Below are 20,495 nucleotides of genomic sequence, written 5' to 3'. Positions count from 1 at the left end.
TTTTTAGTGAAACTGTATTAGATATTTTCACATCGCATGACATATTACATTTCCCTTCTTGATTGAGTTTAACATTTTCAATTTCTATTAAATCCCCCACTTCGTTTTCTGCGGTCATTTCATAGATCACTACACTGCCACCGCCTGCCTGCCTTCATGATTAAGTGGGTACTGGATTCCTATTTATTTTAATATACACAGAAGAATGTAATGTAAGAATAACGTTGGTCAAATAAAAAAAAATCATAAAAAGCTAAAAAATGTTTTTAAGGAAATAAATACGAAATCGAATATCATACGTTAACCATAAAAATATATTAGTTCGTATTAAGCCTTTGGAGCCATTAAAACAAAGGTCCAATGTGTCGCTAATATTTACTAAGAGACCAATCAGATAGGTCCTATGTGATAAGCAGAACAACATAGGTCCTATGTAACAAAGCCATCAATAAAACCTGAAAAAAAGATTTTAAACGTTAAAAAAAGCATTGGAGGTAAAGACAACATTTTTTTTTTACAATTAAGATCATAAAAAAGATTAAATTTTATTTCTGTAGAAATAGGCATTTGAAAAAGATCAACAAAACTTTAAGTTCATTTTTCTCTGATTAGCATCGATGTCAGATAGGACCTTTTGAAATGTTTCTCTAGAGTTATGTTCAAATAAGTCGTGTAATCTTTGAGATAATAGAATTTCGTTGTTTTATTAACAATTTAATACATAACGGTTGCTTAGTTCGATTATAATCAAATTAAATGGGAATGTATGGGGCAGCCAAACTTTGAAACCACATGTTAAATCATAATTCATCAGTTAACCCTTAACTAGCCCGTTCATCTGATAATACTATTGATCAAATCGGTTGTGTACTTTCTGAGATAATGAAGTTTCGTGATTTTCACATCTCGGTACATTACAGACGAAGCTACAGTTCGATTACAGTAAAATTTAAATGGGTGTTATGAGTCAGCTAGACCTTTCATTTGACACTAATTTCGTAAAAATCGGTTCAGCCATCTCTGAGAAAAGTGAGTGAGTTTATGTATTCTTCGGGATATGTTTTTTTTCATAGCTAGATTTCACATTTTTAAACATAACAGGCAGAGTAATATTCCGATTGCAAAAAAATAAATAGGGTCTTATGGGGTAACTAGACCTTTCATATGACACTGATTTTGTGGAAATAGGTCCAGCCATCTCTGAGAAACATGAGTGAAATTAAACAGTATTCAGAAGACTCTACTTTTCATAACTTTTGAACCACATGTTCAATCTATATTAAATTCAAAAGTTAAGGGTTTTTAAGATAGCCCGTTCATTTGATACCAATTTTAATGAAATCGGTTGTGTGGTTTCTGAGATATTGAGATATTCGTGATTTTTACTTTTTCAAACATAACCTCTAAAATAAAAATCCAATTACAATGAAATTACATAGGGTCTTATGGGGCAACTAGAACTTTCATTTGCATATAATTTCATAAAAATCGGTCCAGCCAGCTCTGAGAAAAGTGAGAGAAAATAAAAATCTGCACATACACACTCACACACACACACACACACACACACACACACACACACACACACACACACACACACACACACACACACACACATACACATACATACAGAACTGAGTCAAGTGTTATATGCCATTCGGCCCTTTGGAGCACTTTCATATCTTCGGTTTTGCAAGTGATTGCTATACCTTTCTAGGAGAAAGGCAAAAAGTTTAAAAAAATTTTAATTAGAAGTAAAATATCCGTGCTGAAGAAATAGCGAAATAGAAGAAATGAATTTGAATTTCGTACACTTCAATCACGAGCAATACCGGGAACGTACGAATAGCACAATACCAAATTTAAATTTTGTTGAGGCCATATGTTTTGATCAAAGCAGTTACAGTTTTAAATAGTCTTTGATTTTCGTTTCTTTTCATAACTTTTGAACTTTTTCTTACTTGTGAGTTTGAGAGACAACCCGTTCAAATGACACTAGATATTTCCAAATAAGTCGTGTGATCTTTGAGATAATAGACGCTCGTTGTTTTTATAATTTAATACAGTATAGATACAGTTGGAATAAAAATACGATTATAGTCAAATAAAATGGGAACCTATAGGAAAGCCAAACTTTTCATTTGATACTAAGATTGTTGAATTTAGTCCAGCCATTTTTGGGAAAACGAGTGAATTTGAAAAGTCACCGGAACATGTTTCTTTTCACATTGTTTGAACCACGTGTTTAATCACTATAAAATTCATCAATTGACCTTTAACTAGCCCGTTAATTTGATACCAATATTGTTCAAATCGGTTGTGTAGGTTCGGTTGGTTCTGAGATAATGAAATTTCGTGATTTTCATATTTTGATACATTACAGACAAAGTAACAGACCGATTACATTGAAACTCAATGGAGTGTTATGAGGCAGCTAGACCTTTCATTTGACACTAATTTCGTGGAAATCGGTTCAGCCATCTCTGAGAAAAGTGAGTGAGTCCAAGTAGTCTTCGGAATATGTTTCTTTTCAAAGCTGGATTTCACATTTTTAAACATAACAGACAAAGTAATAGTCCGATTGCAAAAAAAATCAATAGGGTCTTATGGGGTAATTAGACCTTCAAAATGACAGTGATTTTGTGAAAATCGGTTCAGCCCTCTCTGAGAAACATGAGTGAGATTAAACACTCTCCAGAACACGTTTCTTTGAATAACTTCTGAACCACAGGTTCAATCTTCATGAAACTCAAAAGTTAAGGGTTTTTGAGTAGCTCGTACATTTAAAACCAATTTTGTTAAAATCGGTTGAGTAGTTTCTGAGATAATGATGTTTCGTGGTTTTCACATTTTCAAACATAACCTCTAAACTAAAAATCCGATTGCAATGAAATTCAATAGGGTTTTATGGGGCAACTAGACCTCTCATTTGCAATTAATTTCATGAAGACCGGTCCAGCCATCTCTGAGAAAATCGAGTGAGATTGGGAGAGCGTTACATACACACACACATACAGAAAATGCTCAGCTCGTCAAACTAAGTCGATTGATATACGAGATTCGACCCTTTGGAGCACTTTTATGCCTTTGGTTTTTCCAGTGATTGCTATACATTTTTAGGAGAAAGGCAAAAACATTTCTACTCGCACCAAAAGACATAGGGGAACTGCTCCATTATTCATCTCAGCCCATTTATTCATCTCATACAACATAAAAACATAGGAGAAAACGCATGTTTTGTTCTTAAACCAATCTGCTAATCCATGGAATGGATTCTTCTTAGTTCACTTTATATTCCTCATAAAGTATAATCCTCAAAAACTCACTTAAAATCTCTCAATTTGATATTATAGTCGGGCATCTGCACTCGAAAACTCATTTAATTTAATCATCTACCTCAGAAAACAAAATCCGCGCATTGGTCTATACGGTAGGGATGTTAAGGATGTGATTTTTTAGATAACTGCAGATGCGGATGCGGATATGTGATTACGGATGCAGATGTTGATGCGGATGTCAATTTTCATGCGGATGTTCCGCATTTGCGGATGCGGATATCCGTTACATCCCTACTATACGGCTACAACGGGATTCGTTCATCAGCTAACCAAAGTATTTTTCATCACTTGCGGACCACTTTCTATTTTAATCACTAAACAAAATCACTCACTACACTAAGAATACTTTAATGTTTTAAATGTTCACCTCAAATTTCCTAAAACAAGCTTGAATTAGCAGAAATATATAAGATGAATTTCTACAAATCCTAAATTTCAACTGTATTTTCATCTGTTTTCACTGCGTTGAAGAAAATCAAAAGTTGCCAAATCAGTTTCTGTTAATACGAAAAATTCATACTGAAAATGTTGAATTATTCCGACATAATTGACATAAATTTATAGCACTGTAGTGGTTACCTAGGTTACCAATTTTGCACGTTAACAATTGCAGCGGATATCTAGGTAACCTACTACGATGGGCTGCGGCTACGTCCATCCATGATAATGTGATTCATTCATGATTAACAGTGTGATGGGGGCGTCGTGAGATGAGTAATTGAGCAGTGATTCAAGTTTTGAGATGGATATGAAAGCGCTGTGGAAAATGGTTTGTTTTACAAAATTCAGGGTAAATTTAGCTAATTTTACTAAATAAACAATGCTGATTCCATTCCATAAGAGCACGTAAGCATATTCAGTTTATTCGTTTGATGATTTCGTGAAAATTTGGTGTTTAATCCGTACATTCTTCGTGAATATCGGCATAATGAGATGAATAATGGAGCAGTTCCCCTAGTTCAAGAGATATGAAATATTATGAAACTACTGAAATAATCAATATTAGTTTTATTGTCATTAAACCTTGCCTAAAAAGTGTTTAAAAGAAATGTTCCAAGTGTATGAAACAGATCAACAATTCCAATCGATTTTCTACTCTTGTTTTACAGTTTATCACATAACGATTGACCGATTGTCTTGGCTCTTGACTATTTGGTTCAGGTCCACATATCCCGACGATGCTGTAGAAATGGCACTGAACTGATTTTCTTTAGGTTTTTTCACCGGTGAAGGTGTCATCTGCTCGGGTGATATGTACAAATTATCTGTTGCCGTGTGCACAGTTTTCCGGAGTCGCTCGAGATTATTCGAAGTTGCAGACAACTGTGCTAAAATGGGCAGGTTTGAGTTTTCGTCTAGTTTGCGCTGAGCCGGTACTACAGACGGTACTTCCTGTTCGCTTACAATGTGGTTTGAATCCACTTTCTCTCGGTGATCGTTGGGTATTGCGACAGTCTGAAAAAGTTACGTACTTATTTTAGTTTTCACACAATCAGTACAATCCAACCTGATTACCCTGGAATCGTCGATTCCAACCAGTCCAAGCGGAATATCGACCTTGATATTCATCATCTTTTTTACCTTACGTGATGCATGTATGCAGACTGCTATTAATATAACTAGTCCACCTAAAGCGTATAATATCGACTGCCAAAGGCTTCCTGAAATTATTGGACATAATAGGGTAATAAATAAATTCGCTTGATTTTTTTTTATTTCATCAAACTTGTATCATAGCGATATTTTCTAGCCACTTACTCTAGGCGTTTCATCAATTTCCGTCAGTCTAAATAACTGATTTTTTTTTTTTCAAAGTAATGCCCCGCTCTAGTTCGTACTCATTCGTACTTTTTTATTCTGACCAAGAACTTCGCAACGAAATTTGTAAAATATAAATGTTATGTTTTAAACCAACGGTAATCAAATGTTGCAACTGTTCAAAATGTCTTTTACAGAGGCGTTCTCCGGTAGCATCACCAATCTAAGTGGATTGGAAGTGAAACGTAACTTTCGTTGGAAAAAAGTAATGAATGTTTAGTTTTTATGAGATCGTTTCTCTCATGTAACTAGGAAAAGAATAAGAGTTTATGATATAACCCGCTTGCTTAGCGGAGGAACCTTCAATTATGTCCCTCTGGCCAATTTTATTATCATAGGGTCCTATTTTTTTAGGAAGTCATCCTGCCTGAAAATAGATCTATGCTCAAGTTCTTTGATATCAAATAGCCACAAAACACCACTAATCAGAAACATCCATTAATTCTTAATTAAAAGAATCTTACCATTTTGTGCCGTTCGCACAACAGCTTTTTTGTGCTGAGGAGATCCTGATTCGTGGAATGCCGTCACTAGCACCCTGTATTCAGTGGCAGAACTGAGCCCATCTATAGTAACGACTGATATATACGGCTCTAAGAAGAAACTGCGCCCCAGGGTGACTGGTACTTTTGTTGACACGGTAATCTCGTAACGCTCGACGAGAGATCGATCCGTACAGGAGTCATCAATGCGAATAACGAAGGAATCCATCGTCATGTCGGTAACACTGAATTTGGGTTGCCCAATACCCGTGTCACCGGATACGACACACTTTTGCCACGAGAGGTCCGATGAATGGTCCCTGTAGTTGGCTGCTATTGCGAAGTTCAGCACTTGTTTTGAAGAGATATGGAAAACTGTTTCCGATGCTGAAACCGTTGCGAATTGTACACCATCTCGACATGTACCAGTGGCGGTGAAATTACAGTAAACTATAGTGTAGTTGAGTAGTTTATCTATTTGTGGTACGGGATACCACGAGAGTTGATAGTCATCAAGTAGTAATATCCTTTTAATTGTTGGCTTAAGATCTTCCGCTGGAGGATATATTTCTATCACACTTACGCCGTCGGCCGGTCCTTCCACGTTTTGGCAGGTTATTTCAACTCGGTAGTAATCCAGTTTTAAATGATGAAAAGTAGCAGTTTCGTTGCTCACCGACGAAGGAAGATATCTAAAAAAATCAAACTAATTAGCTTTTCTTATAATTCAAGAGTTTTGATCGTCCTACCTTGTACCGGATTTGTCGATTGCCGACACGTCGTATCGGAACCTTCCACCATTGTGCAGGTACTGAGGAATTTTTAGCCAAAAAACATCAACAGTAGCAAAACTTCCTGTTATTTCTCGCAGACTATATGCTCCAGGGAGTGTTGCAGGAGCTTGGAATGGTCGACAGGCTTTGGTTTTAATTGTAGCTGAACTCCAATCTGACCAATAATCATTTTCCGAAGGCCTTGGTTGGTTTGGAACTACTCGAAGCCGTATCGACAGCTTATAGTGGGTGTATGGTGTTAAACCTTGTAAGGAATGGCTCAATCTTTCATCTCTTCTGAACGACAAATTGGTGAAAGCACTCTCTTCAACTCCATACTCGGAAACTAACAAAAACTGAAATTCCAGCTGTCGGTCCAAATTTAACAATTTCGTGCTCAGGCTCCATGTAACATCAAAACTGGTAGTGGTAACATTTGAGATTTCCAGAAACTTTGGAGCAGCCGGCCTCACCAAGTCGTAGTGATCAAAATGATACTCTATCGTAGTATTACCAATAAAGTTGCGCGATTCCAACTCGAAGGTAATGCTCCTTTGTGTGGCAGAATAGGAACAAGTTTCCGATCGGCTGTCGAATTGGATTCGCCCAGCCGGGAGCTCCACCAGCTCACAGCTGCTAGGCATGTGATGTCTAATCATTACCAATTGGTACCACGTATGGAGATTACAGTAGTCATTCCGCGGCCAATCACATACCAGATATTCGCGATTCTCGGATATACAACGGAAGTCAGCAAGATCTATCGGTTGCGGAGGTTCGCCGATGAAAATCGTTGTGCTATGAACCTCCCGCGTTTGATTAAGCCTGCATAGGTAAGTTTTTACACCACATATCGTAGATTCGTTATTATGCAGCAGGTCCACCTTCAATTCTATTGTAGTATCATTTACAATCTGAAACCAGAAAAATAAACATAATTACGTTTAAACTTTTTTTTTTCAAATCATGCTGATACGAAATTGACAATAATAAGTGTATTATTTAAATTCATTCTAACGTGGCGCGTAGCGAACATCTGTTTCTTTTGAGGCTGTGCCAATTTTATTTTATCCGAAAGAGGACGAAAGAGCTCGGGCGGTCAAAGTTTGGACAATTTCTCCCGTTGATGTAAATTTGTTTTTAGAATTGAACTAGATATTTCTGGGCACCAAATATCAAAAACCAAATCAGTCTACTCTGAAGTAGACCGGAATACCAACTTTTCTTTATAGACTTAAAAATTACTAAAACGATCGGCGTGAAAATGATTATGTAGTGGTTTTGGGACGGGAAAGATGTTTAGGAAAGCTCGAGAGCCCTCCCCTTTTGGAAGGAAGGGTTATTACACAAATAAAACTTGAATTTCTGCCTAGCTCGAGATCTAACCAAGCAAAAAAATCAAAGCAAAACCTTGGTACTACAAACTACAACGAAAACTTGACCGTCTGTTCATTATACACAGACCTCGCAGCCAACTGCTTTAGTGTTCAGGACAATTGTGGGCTTAGCATAACGATCTTACTGACTTCCGAGCAAAAGGAATCAAATTTGGGTTTTTTGAGATAAGAATTTTTTTTTGAGAATTTGTTTTTATGGTGGTTTGATACTCTTCACCTTCTGGAAGGGAGGGCTCACATATAAATGAAACAGGAATTTCTGCACAACTCGAGAACTAATCAAAAAATACGGCCAAGTTTGGAAAGTCAAGATTTTATAGTACAAAAAATGTTTCTATGATGGTCTGACACCCCATCCTAATCTGGAAAGAGAATAATAAAATATAAATGAAACACATACTTCAACCATTTTTTCCGAAAAAGAGCTTAAAATGATCGGGATGATGCACAGAAGCCAAAATTCGACTCCAGACGCCATCTCGACATTTTCGGTATTTTCGGAATTCGGGTGATACTCAGAGGCTAAAAATCGACTCCAGGAATTACCACAACCGGAATAATGCACAGAAGCTTAAAATGGATCTACCAATCAATACCATTTTAAATCCTTTCAGGACCACCATATTATTTACAGAGAGCTATTCTTTTAGTGTTATATAAAAGTTATGAAACACCTGAAAAAACGTCGAATCTGCAAGAGATGGCGCTGTTCCAGTAATAGTAAAATAAAAATATCTTCGAGTATTTTACTTAATAACAGAGAAAACAGCTGTCAGTTGTCTTCTATACATCTTATGCTAACTTTCTAGTACTTACTTTTTCTAAACGCAATACATTTTTATTGAGTAACATATTTTTTCTATATAACTCCATTGTGTCTTACTAAAATTAGGGCGAGAGCCGGGTGGGTGAAAGCGGATGCACACAATACTCATCAAGTTACAAAAAGTAGGTTTTCCCTTAGAAATCTTAAAATGCAATGTGCCAAGCGGAGTCACTAGTAATAGACTTCTGATGAGTTAGGAATTTTCGAGGAGTTAAATGGAATCAATAAAATTTTGTTCTGGCTCTTTGCTATCAAGTTTAAATATTTCCATATAGCCACGTTAACACTCATAGTCGAGCAACGACATCATAGCAGAAATTAGCGGTGGTGTCCTACTGCACAATGGTCCAGAAACCGAATTTAGGGAGAAATTTGGATCTAGAGCTCGATAGCAATACTTCGGGGAAAATTTTTGCGAATTGAAAAAAAATCACGTCTAATACCATTGAGGTTTGAACAGGTAATGAAAATTTTATTAAATTTTCCAAAACCGTTGCCCCCCACTAGTTGATAACATTGGTGCAGAATTTTGTTTTCAATAACTCTGATAGCACAAAACGACATTTTTAGCCCATAGAAAAATTTGTGTAAAGTATCAACCAGATCAAAAATAATTGATTGAAATGCTTGCCTTATGTTGCGAGGAATTGCACAGGTTTTTCAGTTGATCCACCAAGGAAATTGCAGCGGCGAAAGTACCGGGCAAATCCACCTGCATCAACTAGCTTGGAGTATTGGAACCGAGCTATGACAATTCCAAGTTGAAGAGATGGAAGTTTAGTATCAACATTGCAGCAGCATGAGAGCAGACCGTAATAACTTGGAAGAGCAGGATCTTAGAGACTTGCTAGTTGAAGCCTGTTCTTTCTTTCCTGCGACTGAGAAAGCAATTAAAATTGCACTTGCTCTATCATGTGAAACATGCACGATCTATCCAGCCTAATGTTTAACGTCTCGCTAGAGTGTGTTATAAAACAGGACGGGGTTTAATATTTGGGGTACGATATTCAACAGATCGCACAGTGGTCTAAACTCGAAAAATCGTGATCGTTTTAGATTTGACTGTGAAATATTGATTTTATGTACCCAGTGTCTTCAGCAAATTTATTCCATATAACAAGGCCTTTCTTTTGGCGTTTTCGGTTTTTTGATCAATCCCTCTAGTAGTCAGATAAAATAAATTAGTTTTTCTAATTTTCAAAATACCCGATTGCTTCCTTCAGCAAAGTTGTAGGAAAATTACCAATATATTCTACAAAAAATGCGAGGTTTAGCAGAATGAACGAAATCTTAGAACATCTTGAATTGGTTCGATAATTACAGAAAAAGTTATGGACAAAAAACTCATTTTGAGGGATGTTTTCCTTTCATTCTGTACTCGGTTGGATACAACTAGAAACAGTGGAACTCGTTTGAGTAATGCAATTCGTTCGACAAACTTTCAAATGCATATAGTCTGGTTTGCTACTATCTGCAACCTTCGGAGAAATATGGACTCAAAATATGGCTATTTTCAGCAAAAAACTAGAAATATCTTTAAAACAAATGAAAATATCAAACCAATATATTTTACAAAAATGCTAGGTTTAGTAGAATGAACGAAATCTTAGAACATCTTGAACTGTTTCGACTGTTACATAAAAAGTTATGGACAAAAAACTAATTTTGAGGACTGTTCCTCGTAAAACTCTATTTCGTCATATCTGACGTACAGATAGAAGGTTACAGTGTTCAGCAATTCTTTTTCTTATAGATTTTCCTACAACTTTGCTGAAGAAAGTAATCGGGTATTTTGAAAATTAGAAAAAATATTTTTTTTATCTACCTACTAGGGGGATTGATAAAAAACCGAAAACGCCAAAAAAAAGGCCTTGTTATATAGAATAAACTTGCTGAAGACACTGGGTACATAAAATCAATATTTCACAGTCAAATCTAAAACGATCACGATTTTTCGAGTTTAGACCACTGTGCGATCTGTTGAATATCGTACCCCAAATATTAAACCCCGTCCTGTTTTATAACACACTCTAGCGAGACGTTAAACATTAGGCTGGAGAGATCATCACCTTGTCGAAGCCCCCTGTGGGACTCGAGCAAGTCCCACGTTCCACCCGAAACCCTCACGCAACACTTCACATTCTCCATCACAGCCTTAATCAGTCTTGTCAGCTTCCTCGGAAAGCCGTTTTCGTCAAGAATTTTCCATGGCTCTTATCAGTTTAATGTGTCGTATGCGGCTTCAAAATCGACGAAAAGATAATGTGTAGGGACTCTAGGTTTTGTGTAGGGAATCTAGGGCACTTTTGGATGATCTGCCGCATTGTAAAAAATTTGGTCAGTCGTAGACCGTCCTTCCATAAATCTGGCCTGGTAACTTCCTACAAATCTGTTGGTTGATGGTGACAGGCGTTGGAGGATGATTTGGAAAAACATTTTGTGGGCGGCATTCAGAACTGTGATCGAACGATAGTTCTCGCAGTCTAGTTTGCCGCCCTTCTTGTAGATGGGACAGATAACTCCGTCCTTCCACTCCTTCGGTAGCTGTTCTCTCAGATTTCGATTTTTTAAGTTCCGCTCCGATGCCATCCTTTCAGGCCGATTTGTTGTTCTTGAGCTGCCGGATCGCATCCTTAACTTCGCTTATTGTTGGAGATGGCACATCTTCGTCGTTCGTTTTTTTAAGGGGGAGGGGATTTGTTAGTAGCTTAAGTATTTATGATAAATATTAGTAAATAATGAGTATGTGTGTCCAATCACAAATGGTGACTTCTCAACACTGTTAGAAATTTGTAACTGTTAGGATTTGTTTGCTTTCGCAATTAGGACTTATCATTCGTAGGGATTTAAACCTACTTGTCAGAAAAGGGGAAGTAAACTTACAACTAACTTAATTGCTAACTTATTGGCTATAAAGAAAGCTTATCGTAGCAATTGAGGATTGCAACGATTTTTGTCGAAAATTATTAATAATTTTATTTGACATAGCTTCTAATGGTTCAACACCAGTAAGTCTATGTAATTCGAGAGTACCAAACCAAGGAGGACGCTTCAAAATCATTTTCAGAATTTTATTCTAAATCCTTTGGAGCGTTTTCTTCCTTGTTGAACAGCAACTTGACCAGATCGGTACAGCATAAAGCATTGCTGGTCTAAAAATTTGTTTGTAAATCAAAAGTTTGTTCTTTAAACAAAGTTTAGAATTCCTGTTGATGAGAGGATATAAACATCTCGTATATTTGATGCACTTGGCTTGTATACTCTCAATGTGCTCTTTGAAAATAAGTTTTTTATCATAAATTAGTCCCAAGTACTTAACCTTGTCGGACCAACTTAAAATAACCCCATTCATCTTGACAACGTGATTTTTGTTTGGCTTGAGGAAAGAAGCCCTAGGCTTATGCGGAAAAATTATCATTTGAGTTTTAGAAGCATTGGGAGAGATTTTCCACTTTTGCAAGTAGGAAGAAAAAATATCTAAACGTTTCTGCAATCGACTGCATATGACACGAAGACTTTTTCCTTCTGCGGAAATGCTTGTGTCATCGCAGAACAATGACTTTGTGCATCCTGGAGGCAAATCAGGAAGATCTGAAGTGAATATGTTGTACAGGACTGGACCCAAGACTGAACCTTGAGGTACACCTGCTCTGACAGGAAATCTATCAGATTTTGAATTCTGATAGACAACCTGCAGAGTTCGATCAGTAAGATAATTTTTTAAAATTTTGATTAGGAAAATTGGAAAATTAAAAGTTTGCAATTTCGCAATCAAACCTTTATGCCAAACACTGTCGATTGCTTTTTCTATGTCTAAAAGAGCAGCTCCTTTGGAATAACCAATCGTATCATATTAGTAACTCTGAGCAATTGATGAATCTTCGTCGTTCGTTGTTCCGACCACGGCTCCTCCACTGCTTGCATGCTGTTCAGGTGTTCATCGTAGTGATGCTTCCAGTTTTCGATCACCCAACGATCATCCGTCATAATTCTCATCCCTACACAATTCGGCTCGTGGGACAAAGCTTCTGCGGGATGCGTTGAGTTTTCGGTAGAATTTTCGTGTTTTGTGTTTTTCAGTGCAGCTGCTCGTTTTCTACCATTATGAAATGGCAAACCTTCACTGAAGAGAAACGTCAAGAGAACGGGAAAAAATATGGCGTCGTTTGCTGTCCCTATCGATCCTTTTTTGTAAAGCTCTTTTTGAAAACCCCTTTATTGTGGATAATGAATCGCGATAATGATTTGCATAGTCGAGAAAGAATATATATTCATAGCTTGACGATTAACTACTAGGGCTGCCACCTCTCCGGGTCTCACTCGAAGTCTCCGGGTCTCTGGATGAGCACGAATTCTCTCCGGGTCTGGGAGGTAATTTCTGGGTCTCGGGATAGAAGCGAACAACATGGCTGGCGAGCTGCAGCCAAGGACCGAGACGACTTCTTCGAACAGCGAGGGACCCTTTGGCCTTTAGCTCATTGGTAAGGTAAGCAAGGGTAAAAGTGAAATTTCCCCGCACCAGCGAAATTATTTTTGAATCGCTCTGGAAACGGCATAAGTCAAGGACTATTTGTTTTCTGATTGCCGGAAAACTTAGAAATTTTGCGAAGTGTTTGAAGAGCGTTCGGCATTTCTCGCGTAATTTTTCAAAAGGACCTAAGTAACAATGAGAGATTCTCTCCTCTCTCACTTTGTTTCATGAATAACGTCGTCATTATAAATATTTTCCAAGCTTTCTTCCCCTTAATCGAGAGATTGTAATACTGTCTTGCTTACTATGCATTGAGTGTTATGAAATATGGAAAATATAACATAGTTATTGATCAAAAAGAAAGTAAACAAAGAGAGTCTCTCAATGTTAGATAGGTCTTTTTGAAAAATTTCGAGATTTATTTCGAAAATTTCGCCAAACAAGATTTTAAGGCTGTTTACGGCGAATCTTTATCTTTTACAAAATTTACTTGAAATATTTTGCTAACATTCTCAACGAAGTCACCGAATTTAATCGGCTGTTAAGAATTTCTAAGATAAATAAAGTAACCGACTGTAAAAATAGCGAAGATCAATTCTATGGAAAATTTTTTTTTTCTTTCTGAAAAGCAAAGAAATTTAAAAGTTAGATACTAAAATTTCGATACATTTGTGATTGTAATTTTGCAACAAACACGCCAATGTATATAAGCCAAAGCGCTCGTTACTTTGAAAATTTACCCACAACATATTTATGTCCGGTGGTGTTCATAGAACGTCAATTTGAAAATAATACAATCTAGTGGTTACACAGTTTCACATAAACAAGCATTAATCTCTCTTAATTATGCAAGAATAGACAAATCAAATTGAAATTGCATGTAGATTTGCCATGAGAAAGTTCGCGAAAATGCTATGGAGAAAAATACGTATTTTAATTGTTTAAAATCATAGGAATACAAATGTTGAAATTGAAATGTTTTCATAAAATTCAAATCTTTAATAAAAATTGGTTTTTCATTTCTCCATCCAGGACTTTTTATCAAAAGTTTTGTTATGATTTTATTTATGAAAACTCTAAAAGATTGTCTAATCATTCATGACTGTCCGATCATGAAGAAATAACACTGGTAAACACAGGTTTGGCCCTTCAGCTCAAACTGGAAAGAAATGAAAGATTATTTTATTATTTTTAAACCATTTTTGTGAATTTGATGCCCCTAGCAAAGATAACTTCTTCAGAGACTTAAATGAATTTTCCCGTAAGAAAACGTAAAAGCGATGAGCCCAACAATTACTCTGAGGCCTTTTGACGCACTTTTACATTTGCTAGGGGTACCAAAAAAATTATACTCTTATTTCCAGTTTGAGCTTTAGAGCTTTTTTTCGTCTTTGTCGACCAGTGTTATCAAGCCTACATTTAAATTTAAATGGAAATATATATTTTATCACTGATTTTTTTCTCAATATTCAAGAGAAACGAGCAACTGCAAGCTGCTTATAATGAGGATTGTTGTTTAAATTCATTATAAGCGATACAACTGCTTTAATACGCGCTGATTGCTCTTTTTTTTTAAGAAGCCTAAAATATTCAACATTTACAGCGCGAAAACAGAAACAAATACAAACCACGAGGCACGGGAAAACCCTTCAAGATGCGAATTAACTATGAAGCAATAAAACATCCTTCTCACCTTCAACTTACCTGAGAGTCAACTTTCGTGTTATTTTGATAGAAGGCAAGAAACCGGCTATCGACGCCGCTTTTTGTAGCCTCAAGCATGCACCCGACACTATATGATGTGATATTTGATTGTAGATCAATCACGCTGTCTGTTTTGAAAACACCTACAATTAAACAAAATCAGAAAAAAATGGTTTTCGAGAAGCACGTTCGTAGGGGAGCCACACTAGGTGATATCATCGTTCGCTTACTGCCATAAAAAGAGACAACTTCCTTTGCTGACGTAGAACTTGCTACGCACCACAGCATCACTGTTATCACTAGCATTATGCCACCACTAGGCGGTAATATATTGGCTGATCACAGCACAAAGCTCACGGACAGACACGAATGCACGATCGATGCATCGCAAATTCGTTCAACTCTGTAGTGCTACGATGGATTGTTTCACATATTTTCGTATTAGCGTGACCTTTAACATTAACTCTCTGATAACGGCTATTCCGCATAAGTACGCGCATTGATGTTGGCACTTAAAATCATACGCCACGTACGGACGGTTACACTAACGAACCTTACCCGCTGCTGTCCTGCTTAACACTAACCGAAGCAAGTGGGTTTACGACGCTCGCTATAAATAAATACTATCAACTGGTCAACTAGCACAACCACTAGCGAGCTGCTATAATAAGTAGAAGCTGGGTGCGCCATACGATTACCCGTCGCTGTTGATCTCCTCCTAGGAGAAATGTATCTCGCTGTCTACAGCCAAAGTGAGTTTGTCAGTAGGTTCATCATTATTCCGATTTCAGTGGAATTTACAAAGTAGTGGGATATTTTTCATGGAAGCACCCCTGCACTGGCGTTCTTTCACTTTCCCATAATGCGCAACGAGAGAATTGCGCTTGGTGCAACGTTAATTCTACCTAGTGCAGTGGGAGGCTCGCGTATTCTGTTGTGAATCATACGTAGGAAATAGAAAGAAAACCAGTCAGGTGGGATGCTATGAATTGGCATTAGTATTAACCTAAAAATGGAAAAATGCCAAAGCCACTCCAGTTTGAAACCGAAAACGATTTCAACTGAAACATTCAATTACCGGCCAGTTATTTTACTCTCATCTATTAGCAAGCATGAAAAACAAAAATTCTCAATAGAGCGATGAAAAATAATCATAAGAATTATCTTTTGCGCATCAGCAGCCACAGACATTCAACTGCTTATAAATTACTTAGAGCAAGAGAGTGGTTTGATATCAAAAGTCAAATTTCAGTGTTTCGCTCTACATCACAATAAGGTACTTTCACGTTACTGATTTCCCTGATTTACTTTAAATGTTTTGTGACAATATGAGCATTTGCGTAAAAAGAATATGCCTTTGTGTCGCCGTGTCGGTAGCAAGAGCCCACATATTTTTTTCATTCTGGACTTTCAAACCGAAATTGTTACAGATTCTGGTTTCCACAACTATTTTCACATTTGTTAGATTATGATATGGAAGCTCCTGAAGTCCTTAGGTACATATGCAGGCTCCTAAACTCCCCGCGAATTACTGAGTGAATTTTTAATTACCCGCCTACATTTTGGGTTTTAGCTATCAAACATTTTTGACATGAAACATTGAACTGTTTAAGAATTTCCAATCCCAATCCAGTTGAAAACAGAACTTCTGGACTAGCGACAATCGATTTTTTTCTCATGCCGTATATTATAGTTAACGTCCTACTTTAGCCCTGATCTTATCAGCTTGCCAGGAAGAACGTTGCAAAAACAAGTTTTTTATGCATTTACATGTTCAACTACACTGTTCTATGAATTGACGCCGCCACAGGGCGATGTAAAAATATGTAGTAGGAAAACAATGTTTTACTGTGAAATAATTCTTATCGAATCATAGCTGATGGCCTTGTCAATCACTCTTTATCGGGCTAGCATTTCTTTGTAAATAAACTTCGTAAACGCCTTATAAGATTTCGTAGAAACATAATTGCATTGTTTTTGCAAGGCAATTGAAACCTATACGGATTTGAATACGTGTTGCTGGAATACTTTTGGCGTCATTTCTTTTCTTTGTAATTAATTCGAAGTTTTTCCAGTACAAAATAGCGGTTATTATTCACCTATTTCAACACCAACCATCACACTTTTCCACGAACCAACTGCCATTTGTTACACTTTAACCTTGTGGATGTCCAACAGGTGATCTTCCAGTGCAATTTTTACCCGAAACGACATACTGCAGTACTGACAGGTAAAGGGTCGATCTGTGTGCACTATGAAGTGAGCAACCGTGGTTCGTTTGGCTGAGAACGCTCGCCGGCAGAGTGTGCACTCGTAGACTCGCGCATTGCCGATCTGGTAGTGCTCGACCGGATTCCGGACCGACATTCGGCGCCGTTCCTCGTCGCTGTGCGTGTGTGAATGATCACCGAGTTCCACTTTCAGAAAGAAACCTTCGCCACAGATTAGACAATTGTACGGCCGTCGGTCGACGTGCAGCAGCCGATAATGCTCCGGAATGAGCGAGTCGTTTTCGAACTCCTGGTCGCAATCGTAACATTTGCGTCTTTTGTTCTGTGCATTGATATGGTTTTGAATGTGCCTATGAGCGGTTCGCTTGACCTTGAATGATTTTCGGCATACCGTGCAGGGGTAAAGTCGATCATTGGCATGCGTCGCAATGTGCTCCTTAATATTTTTTTTCGACATCCATCGTTGGCATTGCTCACACTGGACTTTCTCATAAACCTGATTATACTTGGGACGGGGTTCTGTACAATGACTTTCGTAGTGCTTGCCACCACAGTGAGAGCAGGTTAGTAACAGTTCTTTGATATGTAGTTGACTGTGATGAAATTCTGCTTTTTGCGAAGCAAACAATCGGAAACATATTCGGCATTCTTTAATTGTTGAGTTTCCGTGCTGGAATATCCTCCAGAGAGATTCATCAATATACTTCCGAGTCGTTTCGACATCATGACCAGCCTTTATGTGCTCGCTGAGATGTGCCATCAGGTGGAAAACCTTTCCACAGACAAAGCAACTGTACAACGCACGACCATGGATTTCAACGCAGTGTACATTGTAAATGTTGATTTTCGGTTCAAGAACCTCAGAACAAAATTCACATTGACGCTTAATGTTAGATTTTATAGTTTGAAGTTTGTTTCTTCTCCTGGGGTGACCCTGAATATGTTTTCTTAGTTCATCCTTACTGCTAAATGTTATCTGGCATGCACTGCAATAAAAAGGCTTTTCGGCTTTAAGTTGAGGTTTATGTTTTTTGTGATGCATATACAGCTTTAACGTATCATTGAATGTGGCTGAACATTCCGTGTGCCTGCATTGAAGTACTATCGGATGCCTAATAATACCGGAATGTTCTTTTCGAATATGATCATCGTATTGTTTGGCCAAATGAAATCGCTGAGAGCAAGAAACAAAGTGGCATCTGTAACGTGTTACTCGAGAAATTTCTTCTTCAGCCTTAGAAAGATCTCTGCCATTTTGTTCTTGGACAACCGTTTCTTCACCAATCTCGCCAGTCGTTGAATCGATTTCCTGAAGAAACTCTACGTAATATTCGGAAATATTGCTATCATCATCACTAGCATTTAGGCTGGAAAATAACATTTCTTTGTCATCTACATTATCTTCTACTTCCTCTTTTTTCACTGTCCCGATCACCTCAAACTCTGTTTGATTCTTTTGTATAGAATTCAACGATTGCACAGATTGCGAATCGCCTAAGCTGAATAATTCATCACTATTTTCTTCGACTATCGCATCTATTGAAATATCACATTCTTCAGCGACAACAGTATTATCCACAAGTTCGGATGAGTTAGAAGGTGTCTTCACTTGTACATCGACCGAATCAATCGCATCTGCTTCCGTTTCCGAGAGGCATTCTTCTATTATTTCTCCGTAGTAAATAAAAATCGATTGGTTTTCTGGTTGATGAACCACCTGAACAATATCATTGGTAGGTAAAGCGTGACAGTTTTGGTCTAAGATATTAACGATCTTCGATATAATTCCGTAATATCTTGCTACATTTAGTAGCATTCGACATTCGCTGGATGCTCCGCTAGCAGCAGCAGTTACTGTTTCAGCCGGTTCCGTTTGGGTTAGCGAAATAGCACTCATGGTGCCGTCTAGTCCTGAAAGATAAAATGATCAGAGCTTTATAGTAATTTTATATTTCGTATCATTACCTGAGAAATATTTCCCAAATTGTCGACGATTGCTAGAATAAATACAAAAAGATGCAATTCCTCAATGTTGATTTTTCGTGTTTGACTTTTCACTGTTAAACAAAAGCATCAAAATATAAACAAGCTTCAAAACGCCCTTCAGAATTCACCGGGAATAAGGAACCATTCAAATATTACATAACGCGTAGTTTGGCAATTTTTAATACCCAAGCACCCCCAGGTAACGCAATAGAGCTTACTAACAGCTCAGTCGCGCACACTAAACTCGGATTGTTTGCCTCATAAATGACTCTTGCTTAACTCCACCGGGGTTAAGCAAATCGAAAAATATAGTCTTTTTTGAGTTGTTCGGTACTGGAAATCAAATACTCATTTTGTAGGAAACTATCCGTAAACAAATCACACAATCCGTGTAGAAATAAATTAAGTTTCAAGTCAGTGAAAGAAAATGAAAATTCCGCAATCAATGAAGACATTTTGACAGCAAGCACATTGTTGGCCTCATTTTCAATCCGACTTGCACAGTATAAAGTTCATCAATACATGCACAATTGGAAAGGTTTATTTTACATATTTGCCACAGGCAGTGTAACGCTTCGCTGAATACCTCCCAACCCCTGAGCCCGTTATGTATTATATGTATGATCCCTAAAACGATACACAGTAAGCAGAAATTTTAAAACAGGTATTTTATTCGTTCAACTTGCAGTAATATACCATTTTACTAGACGTTTATGAACATATAATTCGTGAATGAAATTTCGACAGAAAGCACGGAACCGCTGAAAAATGCACGTAAAAGCATTATCAACATCAACAGGATAATCCGTGACACCTGTGAGTTCGTAAAATGGTCTATCGCTTCATTTCGGAAAAAGTGGTTTTTACACGTTTTTTTTTTGAATTCATGCGGGTTGGGGATAAAAAACATCGAAGCGTTAACTACTTCAACTACTTCACGCAGATTTTTTAATTAACGCGTTTTTTACGCGGGTTTTTGAATTAATAAGTTTTTTTACGCATATTTTTGAATTACCGCGTTTTTTCACGCAGATTTTCGAGTTAACACGTTTTTACGCGAATTTTCGAATCAACACGTTTTCTACAAGGTAATCTCCAGCAAAAATAAACATGACTGTATTTACAATAAAAACAATATGTAAAGTACCATCAATATTCACGGCTCTTCAATACTATTTTCATAGGCTTAAAAAACTGAGATCGAAATAATAGTTTTCGGGTTTCGCCTTTGCTAAGCCCTTTCCGTATACACCTAGGGGCTAGAAACCTTTATTTTCATGAATAATGATTTGATAATATTACACGATATTGGTTGATTGCAGTTATCGAATGCCGTTCGATAACTGCAACATTTGACACATGCCAATATTTAGAGGGGGGTCCGTCACTACCATTATTATTTTCAATGATGTCGAAATTTATTTTTTAATGGAATTGTGGCAAAAATAAAATTTTCGATTAATCAATTT

The 20,495-nt window shown here is 37.3% G+C and overlaps 2 protein-coding genes across 5 annotated transcripts; both read right to left on the bottom strand.

Annotated features, from left to right (window-relative positions):
• Positions 1–4,323: 4,323 nt before the first annotated feature.
• LOC129728763 (uncharacterized) lies at positions 4,324–15,390 on the bottom strand. 4 transcript variants are annotated; one of them, XM_055687215.1, is made up of 6 exons: positions 15,016–15,386; positions 14,810–14,952; positions 6,388–7,325; positions 5,621–6,330; positions 4,854–4,999; positions 4,324–4,793 (listed from the first exon to the last, which is right to left on the bottom strand). In XM_055687215.1, the coding sequence occupies exons 1-6, from the start codon at positions 15,113–15,115 to the stop codon at positions 4,452–4,454; spliced, it is 2,379 nt and encodes a 792-aa protein (XP_055543190.1). In that variant the 5' UTR covers positions 15,116–15,386; the 3' UTR covers positions 4,324–4,451. The 4 variants fall into 4 exon arrangements, with proteins under 4 accessions (XP_055543190.1, XP_055543191.1, XP_055543192.1 ...); XM_055687216.1 differs by having other exon boundaries at positions 15,040–15,385; XM_055687217.1 differs by having other exon boundaries at positions 4,592–4,793; positions 4,846–4,999; positions 15,016–15,389.
• A 188-nt stretch (positions 15,391–15,578) lies between these two features.
• On the bottom strand, positions 15,579–19,098 carry LOC129728765 (zinc finger protein 197-like). Its single transcript, XM_055687219.1, has 2 exons — positions 19,006–19,098; positions 15,579–18,951 (listed from the first exon to the last, which is right to left on the bottom strand). The coding sequence occupies exon 2, from the start codon at positions 18,935–18,937 to the stop codon at positions 16,958–16,960; it is 1,980 nt and encodes a 659-aa protein (XP_055543194.1). The 5' UTR covers positions 18,938–18,951; positions 19,006–19,098; the 3' UTR covers positions 15,579–16,957.
• Between the last annotated feature and the right edge of the window lie 1,397 nt (positions 19,099–20,495).

The sequence above is a fragment of the Wyeomyia smithii genome, chromosome 3, assembly GCF_029784165.1.
Source record: "Wyeomyia smithii strain HCP4-BCI-WySm-NY-G18 chromosome 3, ASM2978416v1, whole genome shotgun sequence".
NCBI lineage: Eukaryota > Metazoa > Arthropoda > Insecta > Diptera > Culicidae > Wyeomyia > Wyeomyia smithii.
Note: the sequence above shows the minus strand (reverse complement) of the source record. Positions and strands in the feature narration are given on the sequence as shown.